The sequence below is a fragment of the Eleutherodactylus coqui genome, chromosome 11 (genome assembly GCF_035609145.1).
Source record: "Eleutherodactylus coqui strain aEleCoq1 chromosome 11, aEleCoq1.hap1, whole genome shotgun sequence".
NCBI lineage: Eukaryota > Metazoa > Chordata > Amphibia > Anura > Eleutherodactylidae > Eleutherodactylus > Eleutherodactylus coqui.
The window spans coordinates 73,229,660-73,256,568 of record NC_089847.1 but is presented as its reverse complement, the minus strand read 5'-3'; the positions used below and the strand labels follow the sequence as shown (position 1 = coordinate 73,256,568).

At 46.6% G+C, this 26,909-nt stretch overlaps 1 protein-coding gene and 1 non-coding gene across 4 annotated transcripts in view; both read right to left on the bottom strand.

Moving 5' to 3' along the window:
* The window catches only part of RASGRP2 (RAS guanyl releasing protein 2), a 195,291-nt gene that overhangs the window by 54,085 nt on the left and 114,297 nt on the right, over positions 1 to 26,909 (bottom strand). For all 3 annotated transcript variants that reach the window (XM_066582605.1, XM_066582607.1, XM_066582606.1), the window contains one exon: positions 26,679 to 26,829. In XM_066582605.1, the coding sequence (XP_066438702.1) occupies positions 26,679 to 26,829 (151 nt within the window). The remainder of the gene's footprint in view (positions 1 to 26,678; positions 26,830 to 26,909) is intronic.
* LOC136582913 (U6 spliceosomal RNA) lies at positions 19,657 to 19,763 on the bottom strand. Its single transcript, XR_010787240.1, has one exon. It is a non-coding gene; the product is annotated as a U6 spliceosomal RNA (small nuclear RNA).

The window sequence follows — 26,909 nt, the reverse complement described above, 5'->3', positions numbered from 1 at the left end:
CGAGAAATTATATGACTGAGCCTTGTGGGCCTAAGAAAAATTGCCCGTTCGGCGTGATTACGTGAGGTTTCAGGAGGAGGAGCAGGAGGAGGAGGAGGAGGAATATTATACACAGATTGATGAAGCAAAAATGTCCCCGTTTTTGATGGTGATAGAGAACGATGCTTCCATCCGCGGGTGCAGCCTACGTTTTGCTTAGGTATCGCTGCTGTCCGCTGGTGGAGAAGAGAAGTCTGGGGAAATCCAGGCTTTGTTTATCTTGATGAGTGTAAGCCTGTCGGCACTGTCGGTTGACAGGCGGGTACGCTTAGCAAGCACCTCCAGGGCATACAGCGCGAGTTCAGGCTCCTCCTCCTCCTCTTCCCTTCCCCTCCCCCCCCCAGCCCCCCCCTAGCTAATGATTGCAGCATCCCCGCTCACCATCTGGGTAGACTCCTCAAAGTTTCCAAGGACCTGGCAGATGGCTGCCAACCAGGCCCACTCTTCTGTAAAGAATTGAGGAGGCTGACTCCCACTACGCCGCCCATGTTGGAGTTGGTATTCCTCTATAGCTCTACGCTGCTCATAGCGTCTGGCCAACATGTGGAGCGTAGGGTTCCACCGTGTGGGCACGTCGCACAGCAGTCAGTGCACTGGCAGATTAAACCGATGTTTCAGGGTCCGCAGGGTGGCAGCGTCCGTCTTGGACTTGCAGAAATGTGCGCTGACCCGGCGCACCTTTCCGAGCAGGTATGACAAGTGTGGGTAGCTTTTCAGAAAGCGCTGAACCACCAAATTAAAGACATGGGCCAGGCATGGCACGTGCGTGAGGCTGCCGAGCTGCAGAGCCGCCACCAGGTTATGGCCGTTGTCACACACGACCATGCCCGGTCGGAGGCTCAGCGGCGAAAGCCAGCGGTCGGTCTGCTCTGTCAGACCCTGCAGCAGTTCGTGGGCCGTGTGCCTCTTCTCTCCTAAGCTGAGTAGTTTCAGCACGGCCTGCTGACGCTTGCCCACCGCTGTGCTGCCACGCCGCGCGACACCGACTGCTGGCGACGTGCTGCTGACACATCTTGATTGCGAGACAGAGGTTGCGTTGGAGGAGGGGGAGGGGGGGTTTAGTGGAGGAAGCATACACCGCCGCAGATACCAGCACCGAGCTGGGGCCCGCAATTCTGGGGGTGGGTAGGACATGAGCAGTCCCAGGCTCTGACTCTGTCCCAGCCTCCACTAAATTCATCCAATGTGCCGTCAGGGAGATATAGTGGCCCTGCCCACCTGGGCTTGTCCACGTGTCCGTTGTTAAGTGGACCTTGGCAGTAACCGCGTTGGTGAGGGCGCATACAATGTTGCGGGAGACGTGGTCGTGCAGGGCTGGGACGGCACATCGGGAAAAGTAGTGGCGACTGGGAACCGAGTAGCGCGGGGCCGCCGCCGCCATCATGCTTTTGAAAGCCTCCGTTTCCACAAGCCTGTACGGCAGCATCTCCAGGCTGATCAATTTGGCTATGTGCACATTTAACGCTTGAGCGTGCGGGTGCGTGGCGGCGTACTTGCACTCAAACAGTTGCGCTAGCGACGTCTGGACGCTGCGCTGAGAGACATTGCTGGATGGGGCCGAGGACAGCAGAGGTGAGGGTGTGGGTGCAGGCCGGTAGGCACTCGTGCCTGTGTCCTCAGAGGGGGGTTGGATCTCAGTGGCAGGTTGGGGCACAGGGGGAGAGGCAGTGGTGCAAACCGGAGGCGGTGAACGGCCTTCGTCCCACCTTGTGGGGTGCTTGGCCATCATATGCCTGCGCATGCTGGTGGCTCCCTGGCTGATCTTGGCGCAACAAAGGTTGCACACCACTGTTCGTCGGTCGTCAGGCGTCTCTGTGAAAAACTGCCACACCGTAGAGCACCTTGGCCTCTGCAGGGTGGCATGGCGCGAGGGGGCGCTTTGGGAAACAGTTGGTGGATTATTCGGTCTGGCCCTGCCTCTACCCCTGGCCACCGCACTGGCTCGGCAGTGCCCACACCCTGACTTGGGCCTCCGTGTCCTCGCCCGCGTCCTCTAGGCCCACCCCACTACCAGTAGTGCAGAAACAGAACGCTGTAATTAAATGTGCCGCTTATTGGCCTGTGGTTGGAGGCTGACTTCGCTTATGGAACGCACAGCAGAGGCAGGAAAGAATTTTGCGCAAGCCTGCTGTAACACTTAGCTGGCTGCGTATGAATTAGGACAACTCCCCCCAGCAGAGACCCAGTACACTTGTGGACAGGAATACAGCGGTGATGTAAGAGGCAACACAGAGGCAGGAAAGAATTTTGCGCAAGCCTGCTGTAACACTTAGCTGGCTGCGTATGAATTAGGACAACTACTCCCAGCAGAGACCCAGTACACTGAGGACGGTCACAGGCAGCCCAAATAGATTTTTTTTTTCAAATGTTTTTGGAAAGGCCCACTGCCTATATACACTAAATATGTCTTCTGTCCCTGCCTCACCACTACTGGCCCTGGACAATGTAAAATTACTGCAGGACGCAATGCTCTGCACGGCCGATATACAAAAAAAAAAAAATAAGTGCAACACTGCAAAAAGCAGCCTCCACACTACTGCACATGGTTAGATGTGGCCCTAAGAAGGACCGTTGGGGTTTTTGAAGCCTAAAATCACTCCTAACGCTCTCCCTATAGCAGCTCCGACACCAGCAGCACTGTCCCTGATCTCTGTCAGAATGCATCTGTGGCGAGCCGCGGGAGGGGCCGATTTATATACTCGGGTGACACCTGATCTCGCCAGCCACTCACTGCAGGGGGGTGGTATAGGGCTTGAACGTCGCAGGGGGAAGTTGTAATGCCTTCCCTGTCTTTCTATTGGCCAGAAAAGCGCGCTAACGTCTCAGATGAAAGTGAAAGTAACTCGAACATCGCGTGGTACTCGTCTCGAGTAACGAGCATCTCGAACACGCTAATACTCGAACGAGTATCAAGCTCGGACGAGTACGTTCGCTCATCTCTATTAACGATCCCTTAAAGAAGGAAGAATGGGAAATTTGCACACATGTTAAAAGGAAGAAAAAATGTTTTATCAAATGGAAAGAGGTGGAATATCTAAAGAAAAATATAATGCAGTCTGCAGAAACTGTAGGGCAAGTGTCAGAAAAGCTAAAGCTAATAATGAATTGAGGCTTGCAATAGAGGCCAAAAGCAATACAAAAGGATTTGGGGGTATGTCAAAAGCAAAAGAAAAGTCAAAGATGCTATTGGATGCTTACAAGATGAAAATGGTGAACTGGTTAAGAATGATGTTGAGTAGGCCGAACTTTTAAATTCCTATTTTGTAACCGGTTTCTCGCAGAAAGTAGATGTAACACCAACTGATCTTCCCTATGCTGTTGGGGGAATAAAAGAATGCAGGCTATCTATAAGCAGAGAAATGGTGAGGGAACGCTTAAAGGGGTTGTCCCGCGCCGAAACAAGTTTTTTTTTTTTTCAACCCCCCCCCCCCCCCCCCCGTTCGGCGCGAGACAACCCCGATGCAGGGACGTAAAAAAAAAACCCGCTAAGCGCTTACCTTAATCCCCGCGCTCCGGTGACTTCTATACTTACCTGCTGAAGATGGCCGCCGGGATCCTCTTCCTCCGTGGACCGCAGCTCTTCTGTGCGGTCCATTGCCGATTCCAGCCTCCTGATTGGCTGGAATCGGCACGTGACGGGGCGGAGCTACACGGAGCTACACGGAGCCCCATTGAAGAAAGCAGAAGACCCGGACTGCGCAAGCGCGGCTAATTTGGCCATCGGAGGGCGAAAATTAGTCGGCTCCATGGGAACGAGGACGCTAGCAACGGAGCAGGTAAGTGAAAAACTTTTTATAACTTCTGTATGGCTCATAATTAATGCACAATGTACATTACAAAGTGCATTATTATGGCCATACAGAAGTGTATAGACCCACTTGCTGCCGCGGGACAACCCCTTTAACTTAAATGAATTCAAGTCTTTTACATCCTAGGATACTAAAGGAAGCCGCAGAGCTAATTGTTGAACCAATCGCTATAATCTTTAAAAACTCCCGGAGAGCAGGAGAAATCCCAGAAGATGGGAACAACATTTGCCCTTTTCCAATCTTCAAAAAAGGAAAAAGGTGGATCCAGAAAACTACAGGTCTGTGAGCTTGACTTCTAAACTGGGAAAGCTCTTTGAACAAATTATTAAGCAGTATGTATGCAAGTACTTGGATAAAAATGGACTAATTAACCAGAGCCAGCATAGGTTTGTAACAAACAAGTCATGCCAGACGAATCTAATTTTTATCTATGACAGAATCACTGACTTAGTTGATTAGGGAAATGTGGTGGACATAGTATATCTTGACTTTAGTAAAGCAAGTATCTCATACTATCCTTATTGAAAAAAATGATGAAAAAAACTGGACCTAGATAAACTCAGGGCTTGGGTAGAAAAATGGCAAATGAAGTTCAATGTTGATAGATGCAAGATTATGCACATAGCCTGGAGAAACAGAGGTCACCAATACACACTAAATGGAGTACTGCTAGGGAAAAGTGATATGGAAAAAAAAACTGTGGGTAGTAGTAGACTGTAGATTTAACTGGAGCATTCAGTGCCAGTCAGCTGCTGCAAAGCAAATAAAGTCTTGGGGTGCATTAAAAGAGGTATAGGGGCAAGAGATGAGAACATTATCCTCCCACTATATAAGGCTCTTGTCAGGCCCCACATGGAATACTGTGTACAGTTCTGGACACCGATGCTCAGGAAAGATGTTGCAGCGCTTGAGGGGGTTCAAAAAAGGGCAACTAAATAATTAAACAGAATGAGAGGACTGGAATACCCAGAGAGGCTAACAAAATTGGGATTATTTGCCCTGGAAAAAAAGACAGCTAAGGGGCGATCAAATAACTATGTTTAAATACATTAGGGGACAATACAAGGATCTCTGCCATGATCTGTTTATACCCAGGACTGCAAAGGTAACAAGAGGGTATCTAGAAGAAAGCAGGTTTCATCACTAACAAAAGGGGGTTCTTTACTGTAAGAACAGTGAGACTGTGGAACTCTCTGCCTGAGGATGTGGTGATGGCAAAATCCATAAAGGTGTTTAAAAGGGACTAGATGTCTTTCTAGAGCGATACGATATTACAGGATATAGACATTAGGTGACCAGTGGGTTGTTGAAACATGGAGGGATTACTCTGGATGCCATTATGGAGTCAGGGAGGAATTATTTCCTCCGAACAAGCTAAATGGCTGCTTGTTTGGGGGTTTTTTTTGCCTTTCTTTGGACTAACAAGGGGGCTGGGGGGTTGAAACAGGCTGATCTAGATGGATATTGTCTTCATTCAGCCTAAAATACTATGTTACTATGTAAATATGCGATTGACAAGGTAATTGTTATGTGGATTCACAACTGGCTGAGTGATCATACTCAAAGAGTGGTCATAAATGGCAGCTCATCCAAGTGGAAGAATGTATCAAGTGGGGTACCACAAGGCTCTATTCTAGGCCCAGTAGTGTTCAACATTTTTATTAATTATCTAGGAGGAGGGAATTGATAGGGAACTGATCAAATTTGCAGACGACACAAAGTTAGAAGGAATAGCCAACACTAGGAGAGAGAGAGAGAGAGTATTCAAAAAGATGTAGAAAAGCTTGAGCAGTGGGCGGCGACTAACAGAATGGTATTTAACAAGGAGAAATGCAAAGTCCTACATCTGGGTAAGAAAAATGAAGAAAGCACATACAGAATGGGAGGAATTGGGCTAAGCAGCAGCACATGTGAAAAAGAGTTGGGTATACTAATAGATCATAGACTGAACATTAGTCAATAATGTGATGCAGCAGCCAATAAAGCAAACAATTCTGGAATGTATTAAGAGAAGCATAGAGTCTAGATCACATGAGGTAAATATCCCCCTCTACTCTTCCTTAGTCAGACCTCATCTGGAATACTGTTTCCAGTTCTGGGCACCCCACTTTAAAAAAGACAAACTGGAGCAAGAGCAAGTTCAGAGAAGAGTTACCAAGATGGTGAGCAGTCTGCAAACCATATCCTATGAGGAACGGTTAAAGGATCTGGGAATGTTTAACTTGCAAAAAAGAAGTCTGAGAGGAGACTTAATAGCTGTCTACAAATATCTGAAGCGCTGTCACAGTGCAGAGGGATCAGACCTATTCTCATTTGCACAAGGAAAGACTAGAAGCAATGGGATGAAACTGACAGGGAGGAGACACAGATTAGATATTAGAAAAAACTTTGAGAGTGAGAGTAATCAATGAGTGGAACAGCTTAGTATGGGAGGTGGTGAGTTCTCCTTTAATGGAAGGGTTCAAACAAAGGCTGGACAAATCTCTGCCTGAAATTTAGTAAATCCTGCACTGAGCAGGTGGTTGGATCAGATGACCCTGGAGGTCCCTTCCAACTCTACCATTCTATGCCTATTAAGCACAGATACTGAGAGGCCTGAGCAGCAAACCTGACATAACTGAAAGAACTTGAAAAAATAACTATGTGGGACATCATAAACGAACTTGTTCAAAGATACAAAAAATAAAAACTGACAAGGCAGCCAGCAAAGCAGAGTTAAAAACCCAGCCTCTCTAAGAGAACCAAGCTAGCATAACTCTACTGGTGTGTCTCCACTGCTCACATCACACTGTAGGCCACCCCCCGGACCCCTTTTAGACTGATTAAATGCCTTAATAGGCTTTTTCTTCTTTGCCGTTTCCTTTACATCTCAGGACATCTGGGAAGATGGAACAGCACTGCCTTTACAGGTCTGATATGGACTTGCAGGAATGCTTCCTTCCAATAGGTGGTGCCACAGAGGCATTGTCCCATCTTTCCATTTGCATATTTTCCAGAGGAGCATGGATGGCTTTATACGTCCCCTCACACCTTCTAGTTTCTCCTTGGGGAGAGCACAGATACCCTTCAGGACCCAGTATTGAATGAATTATGTTGTGAGAGGGCAGAGGATGCAGCACAGTGACCAGAGTTCACTAGCTGGAGACTACAATTAATATGATGCATTGCCGATTTCACTGCTCCCTTACTCCCCGTTGTCTGTTGACAGCATATTTGTCTCTCTCCACTTTAAAGTATAGTACCTGGAGATCAGTGTCAGCACTTACTACTAGCTAAATAAGTATTGTAAGCTGCCACTACGAACAATACTTTACAATGGCACTGCATGCCTGTTCTTTTTCTTTACTCCAGTTATTTCATATAAGAATGTTCTCTCTGTACATCATTCTGGCATCTTCCCTGAATAACTGAAATACTTAGAATCCAAGGGAAACCCAGCATAATGAACAACATGTCTTTATTGAAAATGACATAAGATGAAAAAAAAACACGGTCTTATGAGCTAGCGCCAATAATACCTACACATTTCAAATCTATTAGATTCTTGATCACAGCATAAACAGCAAGACAGACTTAATGAAAATGGACCAATGGAAAATTGTTGTAAATATGTAAAGTCCTATACACATTCAGAAACTATAATTTATAAATATTAGTTTAGACATACATTCATCTTTATATATAAGGCTAAACTAAAATGTACCGTATATACCGGCGTATAAGGCGACGGGGCGTATAAGACGACCCCCCAACTGTCACCTTATACGCCGGTATACAGTGGAGAAAAAAAAAAAAATTCATTACTCACCTCCCACGGCGTTCTGTCGCGCTCCGGCAGGATGTCGCTCGCTCCGGCAGGCTGTCGCTCGCTCCTCGTCCCCGGCGCAGCATAGCTTTCTGAATGCGGGGCTTGAAATCCCCGCTTCCAGAAAGCTAATACACACGCCGGCAGCCATGACAGCATTGAATGGCTGTGATTGGCTGAAGGCGCACGTGTTAGCAATCACACCCATTCAATGATGTCATTGAATAGTGTGATTGGCTGAAGCCACGTGTGCTTTAGCCAATCACAGCCATTCAATGATGTCATGGCTGCCGGCGTGTGTATTAGATTTCTGGAAGCGGGGATTTCAAGCCCCGCATTCAGAAAGCTATGCTGCGCCGGGGACGAGGAGCGAGCGACAGCCTGCCGGAGCGCGACAGAACGCCGTGGGAGGTGAGTAATGAATTTTTTTTTTTTACACTTTTTTTTTTTTTGTATTACCGGCGCATAAGACGACCCCCGACTGCAGAGCAGATTTTTCGGGGTTCAAAAGTCGTCTTATACGCCGGTATATACGGTAAATACAATATGAACAAGTATATATTTTTAACGTTTACCCTAATATATCAATTGGAATGTCTATCAAAACTAATATCTTTGTATAATGGTTTCTGAAGGTGTATATGACTCCAAGAGTGTATGAGTTTAAGTTCTTACTACAGTTTATTTGGTTTCTTTTCATTTCAATAGGTGTAAATGTTTTGCCATTTATGCTGAGCTGAAGAACCTAATAGGTTTGAAATACTTGAGCGTTATGGACACTGGCTCATAGGGACAAGCTTTTTATTAATTTCATGTCATTTTCAATAAAGACATTTTTTTCAGTGTGTGGATTTCTTTGGATTTTTGTTGCTGCCATGCTTCCTGATCAGCTTAGCAGTGCACTTGTTGATTTGGACCGGACAATTTTAGAAAAGTGAACTTTGTCTAAACGGTAGACTCCGCTTTTTTTCTTAACTTGTACATTTAATTGACATACTACATGTGTAAGGGGGATGGAAGGAGTTCTCCACCTCCCTCCATACTCCCTTGACAAGCAGCCCCAAGTACTGTTATGCTAAGCTCCACTCCCTCTGGCCTGCGATCCGGCTGAGCAGAGACGGGAGCTGTCTTAGGGACTTGGGGTGCCAGGTAGGGGCCCCTCTCCTGCTAGTGCAGCAGCAATGGGAGAAAGGGCTCTATAAAGGCATTGTACAGTGTTGGAAGGAGGCCCTGCCCCCTCCATGACATCATGCCACTAAGCCCCAATCCAGAACAAGCCTAAAGGCATGGGCCTAACTATAGGGGATGAAGGGGATGCGGTTGCACCCGAGCCCATGACCCTTAGGGGGCCTGTAAGGCTTATCTTCTCCATATATAGAGCCCAGTACTATGAATAAAGCAATTTGAGTTGTGGGGCCCTGTTACAGGTTTTGCATTGGGGCTCCGAATCTTCAAGTTATGCATCTGCCTAAAGGCTCAGGAATATTCTAGACACAGACATCATAAATGGTGTGAGCTGTGTCACAACTCTGGGCATTACTGCAGTGAGGAGGAAAGGATAGAGTATCAAAGCCCAGCAGCAGAGATGAGCAGCACAGAGGCCTGTCTTAAAGTGGGGTGAGGGGGCATTGTAAAGAGGCAGAGCATGGGGCAGTGTCCCTAAGTAGGGGGAGCTGAGAAGTGAGACCAGAAGGCAAAGAGACCACTGGGTCCTGATGACCTGGAGGCTGAAAAGTGACACCAAATGAAAAAGCAGCTGGAATACTAAGGTGAAGGGCCCCACAGCGCATGGGAGGAGTGGGAATCTTCCTCCCTGCAGTGATACCACGGTAGCGAAGATAAGCAACAGAAACTTTGAAAGGTCTGCAAGACAGAGACTACACAAATGAATAGAGAAGCAAATTTCAAAGCGGTTTTGGCAAAATGTGAGTGTACTATTATCTGCCGGACCGTGCAATGCAAAATCTCTGGCCAGGGTAGAAAATGAGGCCTCAGTGAGACTATGAAAACATTAGTATAGTGATGTTTATGTCACCATAGGTTACAGCATAGCCTTGCATAAAGGTTAATATAATTTGTGCTGGCATAATGGTTCATTATTAGAGATGAGCGAGCACCAAAATGCTCGAGTGCTCATTACTCGAGTCGAACTTTCAGTGATGCTCGAGAGTTCGTTTCGAGTAACGAACCCCATTGAAGTCAATGGGCGACTCGAGCATTTTTGTATATGACTGGTGCTCCGCTAAGGTTTTCATTTGTGAAAATCTTAGCAAATCACCAAAGTCATATAACAAAACACAGAAATGGATAGGGCAGGCGAGGGGCTACATGCAGGGCTGCATTTCGGGCTCTGAGGTCTCACTATTAAGCCACAATAGTGGCAAGAGTGAGACCCCCCCCCCCCCCCCGCACTGTCAGCATAAAGATCGTTCTCCTCTTCTCCTCTGTCACAGCTGTAACAGCTGTGGCAGAGAAGAATGATGTTAGCCCATTGAATTCAATGGAGCCGGCAATACAGCTGCTGAATACTACTCACAGCAGTTCAGGAGAACTGCCGGCCAGACGCGGCTGAACTCCGGCTGCAGCGGAAAGGTGAATTTTTTTATTTTTATTTTTTACACGTTTTAGGATGATTTTCAGGTAAGGGCTTATATTTTTAAGCCCTTCCCGAAAATTCATCCCACGCTCGCCGGCAGCCCATTGCTTTCAATGGAGCCGGCTGTATTGCCGGCTCCATTGAATTCAATGGTCAATGCTCATTTAATCGAGACGAGTACCGCGTGGTGCTCGTCTCGAGTAACGAGCATCTCGAGCACCCTAATACTCGAACGAGCATCAAGCTCGGACGAGTATGCTCGCTCATCTCTATTCATTATGTTATTCATGATGTTTGCTTTACAACGTGACTTGTGATGTAATGGCGCAACAACGCACTGGTTAAGGTGGAGCAATCTGTATGTGACAATGGGAGTGAGCTGCGATTGAGTGATGACTTGTGGGAAATTAGGTCTATGACATGGTGCGTTCTGAAAGCTCTGACAGGACAGAAGAGTCATGGCTCCACGGATGAAGAGGCTCCACTGCATAGCGAATGGGGCTCCATTAAAGTAGACAGGCACGATAAGGGAAAGCCAGTGGTACGTGTGCCTTTTTTGCTGCCAAGGAGGAAGTGTAGAGCTAGTATACACATCAGCGGATTACGCTTGAAAATGTAATATTCCATTTGGCAACTGTCACCTCAAGGACACAATATTGCTCTGTTAGGTGATGTGTGAAATATCTTGTGATGGGATGACAGGGTCCTCAGTGATGGCAATATGCACTGGTAAATGCTTTTTGGGTAAACAGAAGTAATGTGTTCAATTCTGCGTAGCACCTAAGGTGCATTAGGCTGCGGACTTTTGAGACATGATGATCCTTGTTAGGATGGTGAATTATGGGTAGTTGAAGTGCCTTGATGCCCCAACAAGAGTGATGGAGATGTATCCTGCAGGCATATTAGCCTATTAACTCCCCACTTCTACACGTGCCAACCTAAACAACCAATCACCATGAACCAGCCAAACCAAATAACCAATCACCGTGAATCAGCGGACCCAAGTAACCAATCATCGGGAATGAGTAAATCCAAAACAACCAATGAGGTCGCGAATGGTGTGCATCTGGGGAGTAATATAGATATATGCATCCTGCAGCTATGGTACGTTGAGTTTGCTTGCCATGGAATGCAGAATATAGTATCTAGAAGGTAACTGAAATATTTTGTAAGTGAATTTCCATTAAAACCCATATCGTTGTTAGGCTATTTTTGATAAAACGTTCTGCCTCTGCCTCAGTTGGTCACCGCCACTCCATAACATACGCACCCAGAAATTTGAAATGGACAGCAGAAAACCAGACATTATAAGCATTCTCTTCTACGGCTGGCAGTGTAACAGTGTACTACTGTGCAAACTGACAACCTCTGAGAAAGTCTATATACTGTACTAGAATCAAGAAGTCTTATTACTGCATAATTCATGGAGGATTCAGCAGAAAACCTAGATTCAACTGCAAATGTTTGACCATCGGCACAAAGCTTAGTGCATGGACATGCTAGCAGCTATACTTTTTAAACATCATGGGGAACAGTTTCAGGCCAGTAAAAGTTATACCCCAAAGGGAAAAAAAAAATACTTTGCAAAGTTTATCTATATTGCATTAGGAGTTTATTGCCCTTTAATGAAGGGATAACATATAAAAGCTACAATAAAAATGACTGAGGAAAATTTACATTAAAATTGCTGAATATTCTAATCGAAGTGCACCAAAGCTGCTGTGGTCAGACCGAAACGAGCGATGCACAAAACACTGCAAGTATAAAGATTGGCTAAACTCATGGAAAAGACCGATATTACGTTAAAGTCTTTGGTTATGCAACCAGTGAGGTTTTGTTCTATTTTTTTTATTCGGTCTCACACTGGTAACGGGTTGGGTTACTTTGTTCTTTTGTTATTTCAAGAAAGCCAGACTTCAAAACAATTTTGTTTACTCAAGTGCTCTTTGCTTAATATTACACTTTGCTTAAAATAAAGAACAATGTTTGTTTACTCAGATTGCCTTTATTATAATTGGTGAAGGAGCATTTAGTATTTCAGGACCACAGGTGAAGCAATATCTCCACAGCTTTGTAAAACAAGTTAACATTATATTGTAAAGTTACAGGTTATCGCCATATGTAGCATATAACTATCTTTTTGAATTGCCGGAATATTCTTTTAACCCCTTCCAATCCAATTTGTATACTGGTTTTCCTAGGGGGTGGGGGGGGTTACGCTCTTTCTGCTGCTATATGCTGGCTAAAGCCAGTACTGCATGAGGTGACACGTTGGATAGGCTCCGACAGCAGAGAGGCTGGCAATATACAGTAAAAGAACCCCAACGGATGTCTTTCAACATTGGAGCCATACAGCCTTAAATCGTAATGTCTTCAGAGGTCAGACAGTGGATTGGAAAGGGTTAAAGGGGTTCTTTCATAAAGACAATCCCTTCTCTTAACCCCTTAGTGACCACCCTATCGTGTTTTTACGTCCTGCCGTTGCAACCTCCTTCCATACATCGCAGATGTCAGCTGTTTCTTACAGCTGACACCCGCGGGCAACAGCCATGACAAGCCGCGGGGCTGATCGGGGATGTTAACCCTCTACATGCCGCAGTCAAATCTGACAGCAGCCCTTAAATCTCCCGTTCTCGTATGGCCCACCCCACGATGAGATCGGAAGAGCCGTGCGGGTGTCATGGCAGCCGGGGTCCTTCAGAAAAGCCCCAGAGCTGTCGTGGCAGTATGCCTATCAATCCATCCCCGAAGTATTAATTATGAAAAAAAAGTTTTAAGAGTTCAAAAAAAAACCTTTTGCCATATATACAATAAAATTATCTAAATTTAACAAATACATATTGGATATCGATGCATCTGTAAAAGTCTGATCTATCAAAGTAATGTATTATTTACCGTGCATGGTGAACGTCGTCCGAAAAAAAAATAAAGAACACCAGAAATGAACTTTTTTGGTCACCCTGTTGTCAAGACAATCTAATAAAGACATGAAAAAAATCATATGTATTCAAAATTCGTACCAACGGAAACTAAACGATGTACCACATAAAATGAGCACTCGCATTACCCCCTCGACTCTGGAATTTATACAAGAGCTGAATCAGCTAATGTACATGGAGGAATTGGGAGAAGAGGGCTCTAGTGTCGAGAGCCCAGGCCCGGTCAATATGGAACGAATTTCGCGACTCAGCGGAGTTTCAGAATATCACAGGGTGGTGAGGAGACAAGCCCCCCCAGGGCTCCCACGAAGTCAGGCCGCAAACACGGTTCCTGGGTTGACAGCTGATTGGAATAGAGCGGCCATACATTTATTCTGCGTGCCATGTAAGGGCCACCCCCCTTCTTGTTTGGTTACCTATCCCTGATAACTCCCCCCACCCCCCTTTTATTTTTATCATTATATACTTTTGTTATATCTTTTTATTTTAATTTTTTTTTTTTAATTAATTAAATTTTTTTTTCTTCCTCTTTCCCCCCTATCCTCCATGCTATCTTTCTTCCCATCTGCTTGTATTCTAGGTCTGTACGCTCCCGTGTTTTTTCTTTTTGGTGCTTTTTCTTCCCTTTTTTGTGGTCTTAAAGGGGTTGTCCCGCGCCGAAACGGGTTTTTTTTTTTTCAATAGCCCCCCCGTTCGGCGCAAGACAAACCCGATGCAGGGGTTAAAAATAAAAACCAGACAGTGCTTACCTGAATCCCCACGCTCCAGTGACTTCTTACTTACCTGGTGAAGATAGCCGCCGGGATCTTCTCCCTCGGTGGACCGCAGCTCTTCTGTGCGGTCCATTGCCGATTCCAGCCTCCTGATTGGCTGGAATCGGCACGTGACGGGGCGGAGCTACGAGGAGCCGCTCTCCGGCACGAGCGGCCCCATTGAGAAAAGAAGACGACCGGACTGCGCAAGCGCGTCTAATCGGGCGATTAGACGCTGAAAATTAGACGGCACCATGGAGACGAGGACGCTAGCAACGGAACAGGTAAGTGAATAACTTCTGTATGGCTCATAATTAATGCACAATGTACATTACAAAGTGCATTATTATGGCCATACAGAAGTGTATAACCCCACTTGCTTTCGCGGGACAACCCCTTTAACTATTCAAAATCTGTGGTGTTTTTGTTTTCTTTTTTTTTTTTTTTTTTCTTTTGTTTACAAGGGCTAAGCACATTGGTGGGTCCGGTTATGGAAAGACCCATGTGAAATGTATAACTACTGATGGGGCGCCAGCTAGGCACCGAGCATTTGAGAGTTTCAATAGACTTTGGTAGGATCGAACAGTTTTATAGCTCTTAGTTTAATGAAGCAGTCCTGCGAGACTAGCTACTTGTTATGTCTGTACTGTTATTTTTATGTAAAGAATTTCTACAAAAGTCCTAATAAAAACATATTAAACATAAAATGAGCCCTCACACAATTATGTCGACGAAAAAATTAAAAAACTTATTGTGCGCAGAAGATGGAGACATTTTTAAGATTTAATTTTTTTTAAATTATCCTACCGTAAATACAGCAAAAAAAAAAGACAGGAATTAGGTCCTACCTGTTAATTCCTTTTCTTGAAGTCATCCTGACAGCATACACATGGAGGTTGCCTGCTGGACACCTGTTGGGACAGGAAGCGGAAACTACAAAAGGCAACTCCCACCACCGGCTCACCAGTGTGTACCAAATAACTACAGTGACCCGGCTTTGCTTAACCAATCATTTCTAATATGGAAATCATAGTACAATACGTTACTTCATGTAAAATATAACCGAAGGGGAGGGAAAAGCCCCTATGCTGTCAGGATGACTTCAAGAAAAGGAATTAACAGGTAGGACCTAATTCCTGTCTTCCCCTCGTCATCCTGACAGCATACACATGGAGGAATACCAACGACCAAGGGCTTTAGGGAGGGACCACTGCCTGTAGCACCTTCCGCCCAAAGGCCATATCCCGGTTGGCCCCCAAATCCAGGCGATAGTGTTTAACGAAAGTATGTGTGCTCGACCCGTGGCGGCTCTGCAGATCTGGTCGGTTGTCGCCTGGGCTCTCTCCGCCCAGGAACAGGCGACCGCCCTAGTGGAATGGGCTCTAACGTCGCCCGGGAGTGGGATCCCCTGGGATCTGTACGCCTCTTCTATGGCCCTCCTGACCCAACGCGCTAAGGAGTCCTTAGTAGCGGCCCCTCCTCTGCGTGGACCTTGAAATTGAATGAAGAGGTTGTTAGACTTCCTGAAGGAATGTGTGAATTCCAAATACTTCAGGACTGCTCGTCTAACATCTAAATTATGGAACCTCTGTTCCGTGGTATTACGGGGTTCCTGGCAGAAGGAGGGAAGTACTATACGCTGTTCTCTGTGAAAGTCTGTGAGAACTTTTGGTTGAAAGAAGGGGTCAGGCCTGAACTCTATTTTATCTGGGAAGGTGGTCATGTATGGGGTCCTAATCGAGAGGGATTGGATCTCCCCGATCCGTCTGGCGGATGTGATGGCCACTAAAAAGGCAACTTTGTGGGGGGGGATCTTTACTGATAGATCTTCCAGGGGCTCAAAGGGGTGTGCGCAGAGGGCCTGCAAAACAAGGTTCAGGTCCAATGGGGGCATGGTTTCTCTTATAAAGGGATGGAGTCTGACTGCCCCTTTCAGATATTTCTTAATTAGCCTATGGTCGCCTAAGGGGAAGTCGAAGAAGGCCCCAAGGGCGGCCACCTGGACCTTAAGGGTACTAGGTCTTAGCCCCATGTCCAAACCATCCTGTAGGAACTCCAATATTTTGTTAATGTCGGGCTGTTGGAGGTCATGTATACTATGCCCCAACCACCTAGAGAAGGTATCCCACACCCTGGAGTATATTTTTCAGGTGGATTTTTTGAGGCTCTCACATAACGTAGTGGTCACCCCCTCTGATAGGCCCCGGCTCAGGTATTTTACCCGCTCAACTTCCAGGCCGCCAGTCTGAACTGTCGGACCTTTGGGCATATCAGGGGACCCTGCTGAAGGAGGTCGTCTCTCTGCGGCAGATGTAGAGGCGATCCTGTGTCGAGAGAGCGGCCAGGAGCGGGAACCAGGGTCTCTTGGGCCAGAATGGGGCCACCAGGATAACGGAGCCTGGGGACTCCTGAATTTTCCTTAGGACTCGAGGAATCAGGGGGATAGGTGGGAAGGCGTATGCAAGGTCCCAATCCCAGGCCTGGGATAGTGCATCTATTCCCAGGGAGCCCCCGTCTGCTCCCATGGAGAAAAACCGGGGACACTTGGTGTTCTCCCGAGAGGTGAACAAGTCCACCTTGGGTGTCCCCCATCTCTCTAAATTTAGCTGGAACGCGTGTGGATGTAGAGTCCACTCCCCGGGGTCTATCTTCCTGCGGCTAAGATGGTCCGCCATGGAGTTCTCTGGGCCCCTTACGTGGTACGCTGTGACGGAAGGCGTCCGCTGCTCTATCCACCCGAGAACTTTTGCCGCCAGGTCTTGGAGTCGGGGGTTCCGCGTGGATCCCTGGTGGCGGATGATGGACACAGTTGTTATGTTATCCGAAAAGATCTTAATGTGTCTACCCCTGATCTCTGTCTCGAGGCCCCGAATGGCCTTCCAGACAGCGCAAAGTTCTTTGTAGTTGGAGGATTGAGCAGCTTCCTCCCGGTTCCAGCCCCCTTGGACGTAATGACGGCCTAAGTGGGCCCCCCAACCAGTTGCACCTGCATCAGTAAAGATGCATACTGGGGATGCGGGGTACCAAGCCGTGGCTCTGGCAAGGTTAGAGATAGACATCCACCATTCCAAGGAGGATTTTATCTTGTAGGTAAGGACGACTTTCCGATCCAGGGAGGCGGGGGATTTATCCCAGTTGTTTAGGATAAAGTCTTGGAGGGTTCTACAATGTAACTGGGCCCAAGGGACTACCTGATGCAAGAGGTCATGAGGCCGAGGACCCTCATGCCTCTTCTAAGGGAGACTTTAGTGGTTAGAGAGAGTGCCCGACACTCATCCTGGATCGTTTTTTGCCTTTCTAGGGGAAGGGATGAGCACTGATGGTGTGAGTCCAGAATCACTCCCAGAAATTTTTATTTTTTTTCTTTCTGCTCAGGCAGATGACTGGATTTAGAGGAGTTGATGATCCAGCCTAATGACTCGAACAGACGGAGTGTGAGGTTGACCTGGAACTGGAGTTCTGAAGCCGATCCTGTTATGATCAGGAAATCGTCGAGGTATGGGACAATCAACACCTTGTCAGTGCCGCCACCATCTCTAACACCAGTTTGGAGAACACCCGGGGTGCGGAGGAAATCCCGAACGGCAGGCACGTAAATTGAAAGTGAGAGACAGAGCCATCTATCACCAGGGCAAACCGCAGAAACCACTGGGAATCTATGTGTATACGGACATGGTAATATGTGTCCTTTAAGTCCGCGGTGGCCATGACACTATCCGGCGCAATTAAGGGGATTGCTGACCGCACCGATTCCATTTTAAATCTTTGATACGTGATAGATTTATTCAGGAATTTCAGATTAATTATAGTTCCATAGGATCCATTGTTTTGTTTTGTTTTTTTGTTTTTTTGTTTTTTTTTTTTTTTTGATTAGGAACAAGGGGGAGTAGCACCCCTTGAATAGTCCTTCTGCGGGAACCCGAGTGATGGCCCCTAGGGACAACAGCTCTTGCACCCCCAACTGGAGGGCCTGAGCAGACGCAGGTGACTGGCAGGGGGTGACTATGAACCTCCGGGGAGGAAATTTCAATTTTGTAGCCATCCGAGACTAGGCGTAAGGCCCAGGGATTGGAGGTCGCCTCGTTCCATCTAAGGGCGAACCCTTTCAGTCTACCCCCTACTTGTAGGATCCGGGAAGGCAGATTCTCACCCTTTCCGCCTTTGGGATAGGACCAGCGTCCGGTTTTCCCTTTCCCCTTGTATGCTCTAGAGGGAACAAAAGGAGGAGGGTAGGAGGAGGAAGCCGCTTAAACGATTTCTCCGATGGTAGTCCCTGGCTCTTATCCGATGCCTTCTCTAGGAGAGTATCCAAGGAAGGCCCGAAGATTCTGTGTCCTTGGGAGGGCAGGGAACAGAGTCTATTCTTGGAGGCGTTATCTCCTGTCCGGGCCTTAACCCAGACAGCCCTCCTGCTGTGTTCGAGAGGGCTGCTGAACGGGCCCTGAACCTCACTGACTCTATAGAGGCGTCTGCCAGGAAGCCGGTTGCCCCTGGAGGAGGGGGAAGGCAGCTGGAGATGTCCTTCCTAGAGCCCCTCTGAGAAATCAGCGTCTGGAGTTGGTCTAACCAGACTGACATAGATCTCGCCACAGATGTGGCCGTGATGTTGGCTTTGACGGTCAGGGCCGCGGTCTCCCAGGCCTTTTCCATCGCAGAATCCACTCTGGTGTCTAGTGGATCCCGCAGTTGGGAAATGTCCTCAAAGGGGAGGGCTGCTTTTTGAGACCCTGGCGACCGCCAGATCCCCCTTAGGGACGGTTTCTAGGAACTCGATATCTTCTGGTGTGAAGACCATCCGATCCTTGAATTCCTTGGACAGGAAGAATTTCTGATCTGCCCGTTTCCACTCTGTCAGGATCAGCTGTTTTAAAGTGTCATTAACTGGAAATGACGGTTTTGGCTGTGGTAGGAGTCCCCGGAACAGGCAATCCTGAAAGGATGGCTGCTGCGGCACCTCTTCCTCCACCTGCATGGTGCGCCGGACTGCAGTTAACAGCTGACCCAAGTCCGCCGATAAAAAGAAATACTTCCTTGTATCCTTCATGGGCGGCATGGATTCTGAAGGAGAATCTTCTAGGACCTCCTCAGAGTCTGACTCTTCCATTCGTGCCCGCCTTACCCTTTCCATGGGGGGCGGCAGAGAAAGAGAGGAGAGCGAGGCTTCAATCTCCTCGCGGATCATGGATCAGATGTCCGACATGCCCGAGGAGCCCTCTTTGCAGATCACCTTCTCCGTAGGGTCCGCGCATAGTGGCTTGGCGTGGCCCTCTTCTAGCCGCCGCAAGCCAACTGGACATTTGCGCACTCGCTTATTGGCCTCTCTAACCTTTTGTGCATCTCTGTCCTAAGAGACGGAGACAGCAAAAAGGACTTCCAGCACCAGATCCTGATGTCTCAATCCTCCCTCCCCGGTACTCCCAAAGCAGTCTACTCACCAGCAGGCTGCTTTCAGTGTCCTCTCTGGCTGACATCTTCAGTAAGGTGCAGCCAGGAGAGATGCAGAGGAATCCAGTCCTTTTCAAATTTGGCGCCGACACGCCCCCTTTAAGTGAGGCCCCGCCCCCCGTGATGCGGCCGCGCTGACGTCACGCCGCCGCGCCGGACCCGGGGGATACACCGCATACACTGGGACACCGCCAACCAGCACACTCGTGGGGACGCACGCCGACCAGCACACACGTGGGGATGCCGACCGGACCCGCCGCCTCACACATGGCGCTATATGGAACGCTTCACGAATTTGCATGTCATCCTTGCGCAGGGGCCATGCTAATCTTCTCTGTATCGTTCCAATTTTAGTATATGTGCTGCCGAAGCGAGCACTTTTTTTTTTTTTTTTTTTTTTTTCCGAGCGCTGCTGGCATACCTCTCTAGACGTGGATCCCTGGAGACACCGGCGTCCGAGCCTGCAGGTACCGGGGCTGCTTCCTACCGGTACGACAACCCCACTGGGCAGCGTACCGGGGGAGGATTTTCCCACTGGGGGAACACTGCTGGGTAGATCCTGCGGGTGAGGGTCCCCTCGTAGGGTCTCACCCGCGCAAGCCCTGCCAGCCCGAACAGAGAGTCGTCCCCCCACGGGCGGACAGGCTGCATGGGAGTCTTCTTTCTTCATTCACCTCCAGGATACACCTGGAGGCCCGCTTGGACTGTCCTGTAGGGACAGGAAGACACTGGTGAGCCGGTGGTGGGAGTTGCCTTTTGTAGTTTCCGCTTCCTGTCCCAACAGGTGTCCAGCAGGCAACCTCCATGTGTATGCTGTCAGGATGACGAGGGGAAAAAACTATTCAAGTTTGGTATTGTAGTAATCGTACTGACCCATGGAATAAAGTTATCAGGTCGTTTTTGTTGCAGTTTGTGCGCCGTAGAAACAAGACGCACTGAAAGATGGCGGAATGTTTTTTCCATTTCTCTCCACTTGAAATGTTTAAAAACGTTTTTCAATACATTATACGGTACATTAAATAGCACCATTGAAAAATACAACTCGACCTGCAAAAAACAAGCCTCATACAGCTACGTTGATGGATAAGTAAGGGAGTTACGATTTTTTTAAAAGGGGGGGTAGAAAGGAAAAACAAAATGGAAAAAAGGGTCACTAAGGGGTTACGGGTGCTTCACTGACCATCAGCTGATTGGGGGGGGGGGGTGAGAAGGGGCGTTTATCGTCTGGACGCTCCAACAATTAGCTCCAGCTTATACAGGTGAGCCCTGAGTGGAAAACCCATTTCTATGATGCCCATCTGTCATAATAGTTCATATAGGCCAACAGTGACGTAGTAGTCAGCACCATTGCACTAATGGGATCCAGGGTTCAAATGCAATATTGCAAGGTGTTTGCATGGGCTTTCGCCTACATTTAAAGAAAAAAAAACAAAAAAACCCAAAAACTTACTGATGGGCTAAATGAGCCCAAAGCCCAACGTTAAAGGGGCTTTTATAACTTCTGTGATTTTTTCTATTGCCGATTGGCGGGAATCCACCACTCGGGATCCCTGTTGATCAGCTCATTGGCACCGCTGTCAGTATGCATAGTGCAGAGAGCAGATTGCAGTGTCCATATTGCAACGGCCCAGTTTCCTGCGCTGTCCATACTGACAGAAGTGCCAAGAGTAAGCTGATTAGCAGGAGACCACCGCTCAGGATCCCCCACCATCTATTGATGATCAATCCTGAGGAGGGCTGGGTAGTTCTCATTAGGTCTTAAAGGGGTTGTCCCGCGCCGAAACGATTTTTTGTTTTTTTTTGCATAGGCTCAGGACAAACCCAAGGGATGTGGTGAAAGAAAAAAAATTTTACTTACCCGAATCCCCTCTCTGCATCTTCTTTCTTTTCCTCCAAGATGGCCGCCGGGATCTTCACCCACGATGCACCGCGGGTCTTCTCCCATGGTGCACCGTGGGCTCTGTGCGGTCCATTGCCGATTCCAGCCGCCTGATTGGCTGGAATCGGCACACGTGATGGGGCGGAGCTACGCAATGACGCGTAGAAGGGGGCGGAGCCAGAACGCCACTCGTGCCCGGGAGAAGACCCTTCTGCGCAAGCGCGTCTAATCGGGCGATTAGACGCTGAAATTAGACGGAGCCATGGAGACGGGGACGCCAGCAACGGAGGGGGTAAGTGTATAACTTCTGTATGGCTCATATTTAATGCACGATGTATATTACAAAGTGCATTAATATGGCCATACAGAAGTGTATAACCCCACTTGCTTTCTCGGGACAACCCCTTTAACTAGTGTATTTTAAGTGTGAAACATTTTAGTATGGTTTTATACACACTGCATAGTTATTGCAAATCTACATTAAAAAAGCACCAAAAACTAGTGTAATGAACTAGAAAATTTCAAGCAAGGAAAATGCCTTACAGAATAATGCAAGCTTTTAAAGAAAGCAAAAAAGGAGACAGCTTGCAATTGACTACAGTTGGTTATTTTGTTAAACAGATTGTTCTGTCATGTAAGCTGTTTACACATGGTGTACATTCCATGAAAAAATCAGATTAGTACAGAAACATGAAATGATAGCTTGAGATAAAATAAAAGCAAATGTGTTTGTCTGAGCAAATACTTGTCCTACATGCTGTGTATACAGTAACACTGAAATATATTGTACTATGCTGAACACGTCTACAAGGTTAGGGTAAGTACAGTATTAGAACACTACTAGAGCTACAAAAAAATGTGTTGAGAAAAAGGACAAATCAAGGCATAAAACCTGAGAAAACATCATGATTAGAGATGAGCGAGGATACTCGTCCAAGCTTGATGCTCGTTCGAGTATTAGGGTGCTCGAGATGCTCGTTACTCGAGACGAGCACCACGCGGTACTCGTCTCAATTAAACGAGCACTGACCATTGAATTCAGCCGGCTCCATTGAAAGCAATGGGCTGCCGGCGATCTCAGGATAAATTTTCGGGAAAGGCTTAAAAATATAAGCCCTTACCTGAAAATCATCCTAAAATGTGTATGCTGTATTGCCGGCTCCATTGAATTCAATGGGCTAACATCGTTCTTCTCTGCCACAGCTGTTACAGCTGTGGCAAAGGAGAACGATCTTTATGCTGACAGTGCGGGGGGCCCACTCTTGCCGCTATTGTGGCTTAATAGTGGGACCTGGGAACTTGAGATGCAGCCCAACATGTAGCCCCTCGCCTGCCCTATCCGTTGTTGTGTCGTTCCCATCACTTTCGTGAATTTCCCAGATTTTCACAAATGAAAACCTTAGCGAGCATCGGCGATATACAAAAATGCTCAAGTCGCCCATTGACTTTAATGGGGTTCGTTACTCGAAACGAACCCTCGAGCATCGCGAAAAGTTCGTCTCGAGTAACGAGCACCCGAGCATTTTGGTGCTCGCTCATCTCTAATCATGATCATTATTAAATATTGCTGTATGCATTACTTATTAGGACTATTAGTTAAATATATATTTACATCATTCATTTATGTGTATTAACTATAACCTGTCATTTAGCACTTTTAAATGTTCATTTATATAATTAATTGGGAATTTAAATTTAAGACAATCCGGACTACACATTAAGTAGCGGCACATTTTTTAGAATACATTATATAGTAAGAGACTCGTCCTCTTCCCCTTTCTCCTAAATATAGAAGCACTGTATTTTGTACTTCCTCTGCATTCATCATTAGCTAAATGGCCTTCAGGAAAGTTTACCAGATTACAATGTAATGCACGACCCTCCCGCCATCAGCACAATGCTTCCTTGGCAGACCACAACCTTTCAGCTGATTTTCCTTCAGTTTTTTATACTTTATTATAAACATTTTCTTTTCAATGATATTTTGTAAAAAGAGAAATTACCTTTGAAAACATTTGGGTGTCAAATTAAGTTGTGCGATTACAACCCAACAGCCATGTTATTTATGCGCGCAGGTAAAACGCCTTTGGTCTGTCAGCGCTGACAGTCAAATTAGATATGTCAGGGACCCAGTGCAAAATTATTGGATCTCCAACATCCACACCATTATAAATTCATATGCTCCTCACGGTCTACTACATCGCAGGGCTAATTGTATTATCTGTAGTCTGGAAATCTCATCTGAATTAAATCATCTTTATTTGTCAACTCACATAACTATCGGAATCCATCAGTACACTGTCACAGCATATTGGTACAATTCAGTAAGTTCATCTTTAAGAACATCCTTCGTGCCATTTAAGACATCTTTAACGAAGGCCGTATTTACACATCCGATACGGAGTCGAATCCAATATTCTTGAGCGTGACTTGCATCGCACAAAACATGGAAACCGCGTCCGTGTTCTGTGCGATGTGTGGGACACTGCACAGTTGCATGTACTATTCTCGTGCGTGACTCGCACGAAAATAGGAGATGCTAGGAAAGAATTTTCCTATGTAAATAGACCCGTTGGAAACAAAGGGGTCTATTTTCATGAGTTTTTCGTGTCTTGCAAAGCACAAAAAGTCACACAAGAGTATCAGCCATGTACACACAGCCTAAGGGAAGTTTCTCAAGTGGGAAACCACTTCCATTTAGCTGCAGGTAGGAGCAGCAAAACAGACTCAGCAATTACACAGAAGATTTACCAAAGCATGAAGTGCAGCCACGGTAAACCTGGAACAGTTCTGACGGACAAAGGGGGCAATTCGTAAACAAATTTATGGCATCAAATAGTCACAATTTTTTTGAAAGTCCCACTTGCATAAAAATTTGTGACTTCTGTTTTTTATGCTGCCCTTGCCACATTTGTAAAAAAAAGAAAAAAAAAAAAGTGTACAGGTCTTGATGGGAGGAGCGGGATGATCAAACCCCAAACGCCACTATAACATACACCAGAAACTGTTGCAAATAGCATAAATCCACGGCAGGTTTCAGCGAGTCAGGATTGGCCAGCACAAGATGCACCAAATGGAATGAGAGTTATCCAAAACACCGGTCTTCGATAAATGCTCCCTACTGTGTTTAAAGTGGATCTCCACCTTTTACCAATCATGTCATTTTTAGGTTTTACATTCAGTGCTGATCAATTTTTGAATGCATATTTATATGAAAAAAATCAGACTAGTTGCTAACAAATTGCTCCAAACCACCCACATAGAAACATTTATGAAATAACAGCAAATATTAAAAAAAATATAATATATATATAGCACATTTTTCTACAAGACTAACTTGCACAAACCTTTTGTGATTTTTTTCCCCAGCCCGTCAGGAGGGGCATGGCTGCCCAGGGCTGACGCATTTATGTGCAATTTAAGCCAGAAAGGGGCTTAAAGGATACCAGAAATCTGCTCCAGCTTCTAGTGGGCATAAATTTGTGTGCGAGAGCAGGGATGGCTCGAGACAATACATCGTGGGGGGAAACGATGTCACAGAGTGAGCACGCTCCTTCTGTGAACCCTTTACATGTTGCAATGTAAGGGGTTAAGGAGCAGGGATCTCACTGATCACTGCTGTATCAGTGGGAGGCTGGCTGACTATCACAGCTGGCTCACTTCTGAGCGCGTGCCACCCACAGAACATAGGTTTGTCCTGTTGCGTTAACTACCACCCTGCCAGGACGTAAACGGTGTTGTGCTTAGAGGGAACCTGTCACCAGCATGCAACTTGTGACACCAATGGCAACTAGGAGAGAATCAGTTACAAGACAGTTTAAAGATGGTTGTGTTAGGGATCTTTCACAAGGTACAGGATTAGTCCACATGGACATTTCTGCCTCCCTTTATGGGGCTTAAATTCTGCACCCATTTAATTCTGTGCTTTCGAAGTAAAGGCACAGAGATTTTAATTTCACAGTGAAAAACTTCCTGCTTCAGAGTTAGGGTCGTCTTGCAAAATTGTTGCAGATTTCCAACACACAGGAGATGTAATTCCATAATTAAAGTCTGTGTAAAAAAAAACTTCTAGAAATTCCACAAGACGTCCAGAACAGTTTCTGCTGTTAAAAATGCAACATAATCTACACCAATTCAAAAACCTGCACTGCGTCCTGCAGACAATTCCATCCCGTGTGAAAGGTCACTTATAGCAGAAAATGCCCCTCTGTCTTGTATATAAATTAAGCCTGGAAGGTCCCGCACTCCAGTCCTTGGCCATTCTGCCTTTGCGTGATATGTGAGGTGGATGACGTCTCCTACATCTACAGTCCCGTCCAAATCTGTAACCAGACCAGCCCTGCGCACACTGTTTAGCCTTACTGAGGGCAAAATAGGTTTCACATATCATTCAAAGACAGAATGTCTAAAGGCCCATTTAGACACACAATCATCGCTCAAAAGTAGAGCTGAGCGAGCATACTCGCTAAGGCAAACTACTCGAGCGAGTAGTGCCTTATTCGAGTACCTGCCCGCTCGTCTCTAAAGATTCGGCTGCCGGCGTGGGTGAGAGGTGAGTTGCGGGAGTGAGCAGGGGGGAGCGGGGGGGAGAGAGAGAGATCTCTCCGTTCCTCCCCGCTCTCCCCCGCCGGCAGCCGAATCTTTAGAGACGAGCGGGCAAGTACTCGAATAAGGCACTACTCGCTCGAGTAGTTTGCCTTAGCGAGTATGCTCACTCATCTCCACTCAAAAGCCATCTTTTGAGCGATAATCGCTGTGTTTAAACTCCTGCCCATCGTGCACTTTTCATGCACCATTCGTTCATCTGACTTCCAGCCAGCCTGAAGTCAGCAATGAGCTTTATCAGCGCCTCACGCCGAGTTCTCAGCAGGATAACGCTGATCGTATTCTCTCAGCTGCTATTCCGCTCGGAGTTCTCAGAGGGATGCTGCTGACAGCTTCAAGGACAAAGCAGCTGAATGCAGATAACAGACCTCCAAGCTCTCATCTGCATACTGCAGGAGCCTTCATTTACATGCCAATAAACTCTTAAGTAGCCAATTAGCTACTTAAGAGTTTTGCGAAGTGATCGCTCAAACTACCGTTTGAGCGAATTTTGAGCGATCATCTTTCAGTGTAAATAGGCCTTAAGAATTGGAGCTAACCATGAGCAGCAGAGATGGCTATATCACCATTTAGACTGCTCTGTAATTGATTTATTTCATAGTTGCCATTGGTGTTACTAGCTCCAAGACGGTGAAAGGTTCCCTTTAAATCTCTCTGGATCAGAAAAACGAGCACTGATCCCTAGAAATATATATTTGTAATGAATCATTACTACATTATAAGTATAATTCTTTGTGGTAAATCAATGAGGGTTTGACTTTATGTCTATGAATATATACAGCTGGAATGCTAAAAGCCAATTTTCTTACCAAGATCTTGGAAAATGAATGAAATTCTAGATGTGTTAGATGTTCTGCCAGTTCAGCTGGATCCAAATGATCAAACAACAGAGATGTTTTCCTTATTCGACCACCACATTGTCCTCGCTGTGTTACTTGTCTTTTCCAGCCATAAGAGGGACTGTAACACAGAATGCCATGGCTTAATTCACACAGAGTGCACTTTTGCAAAACCTTACATCTCATACAGATTTTTCAAAA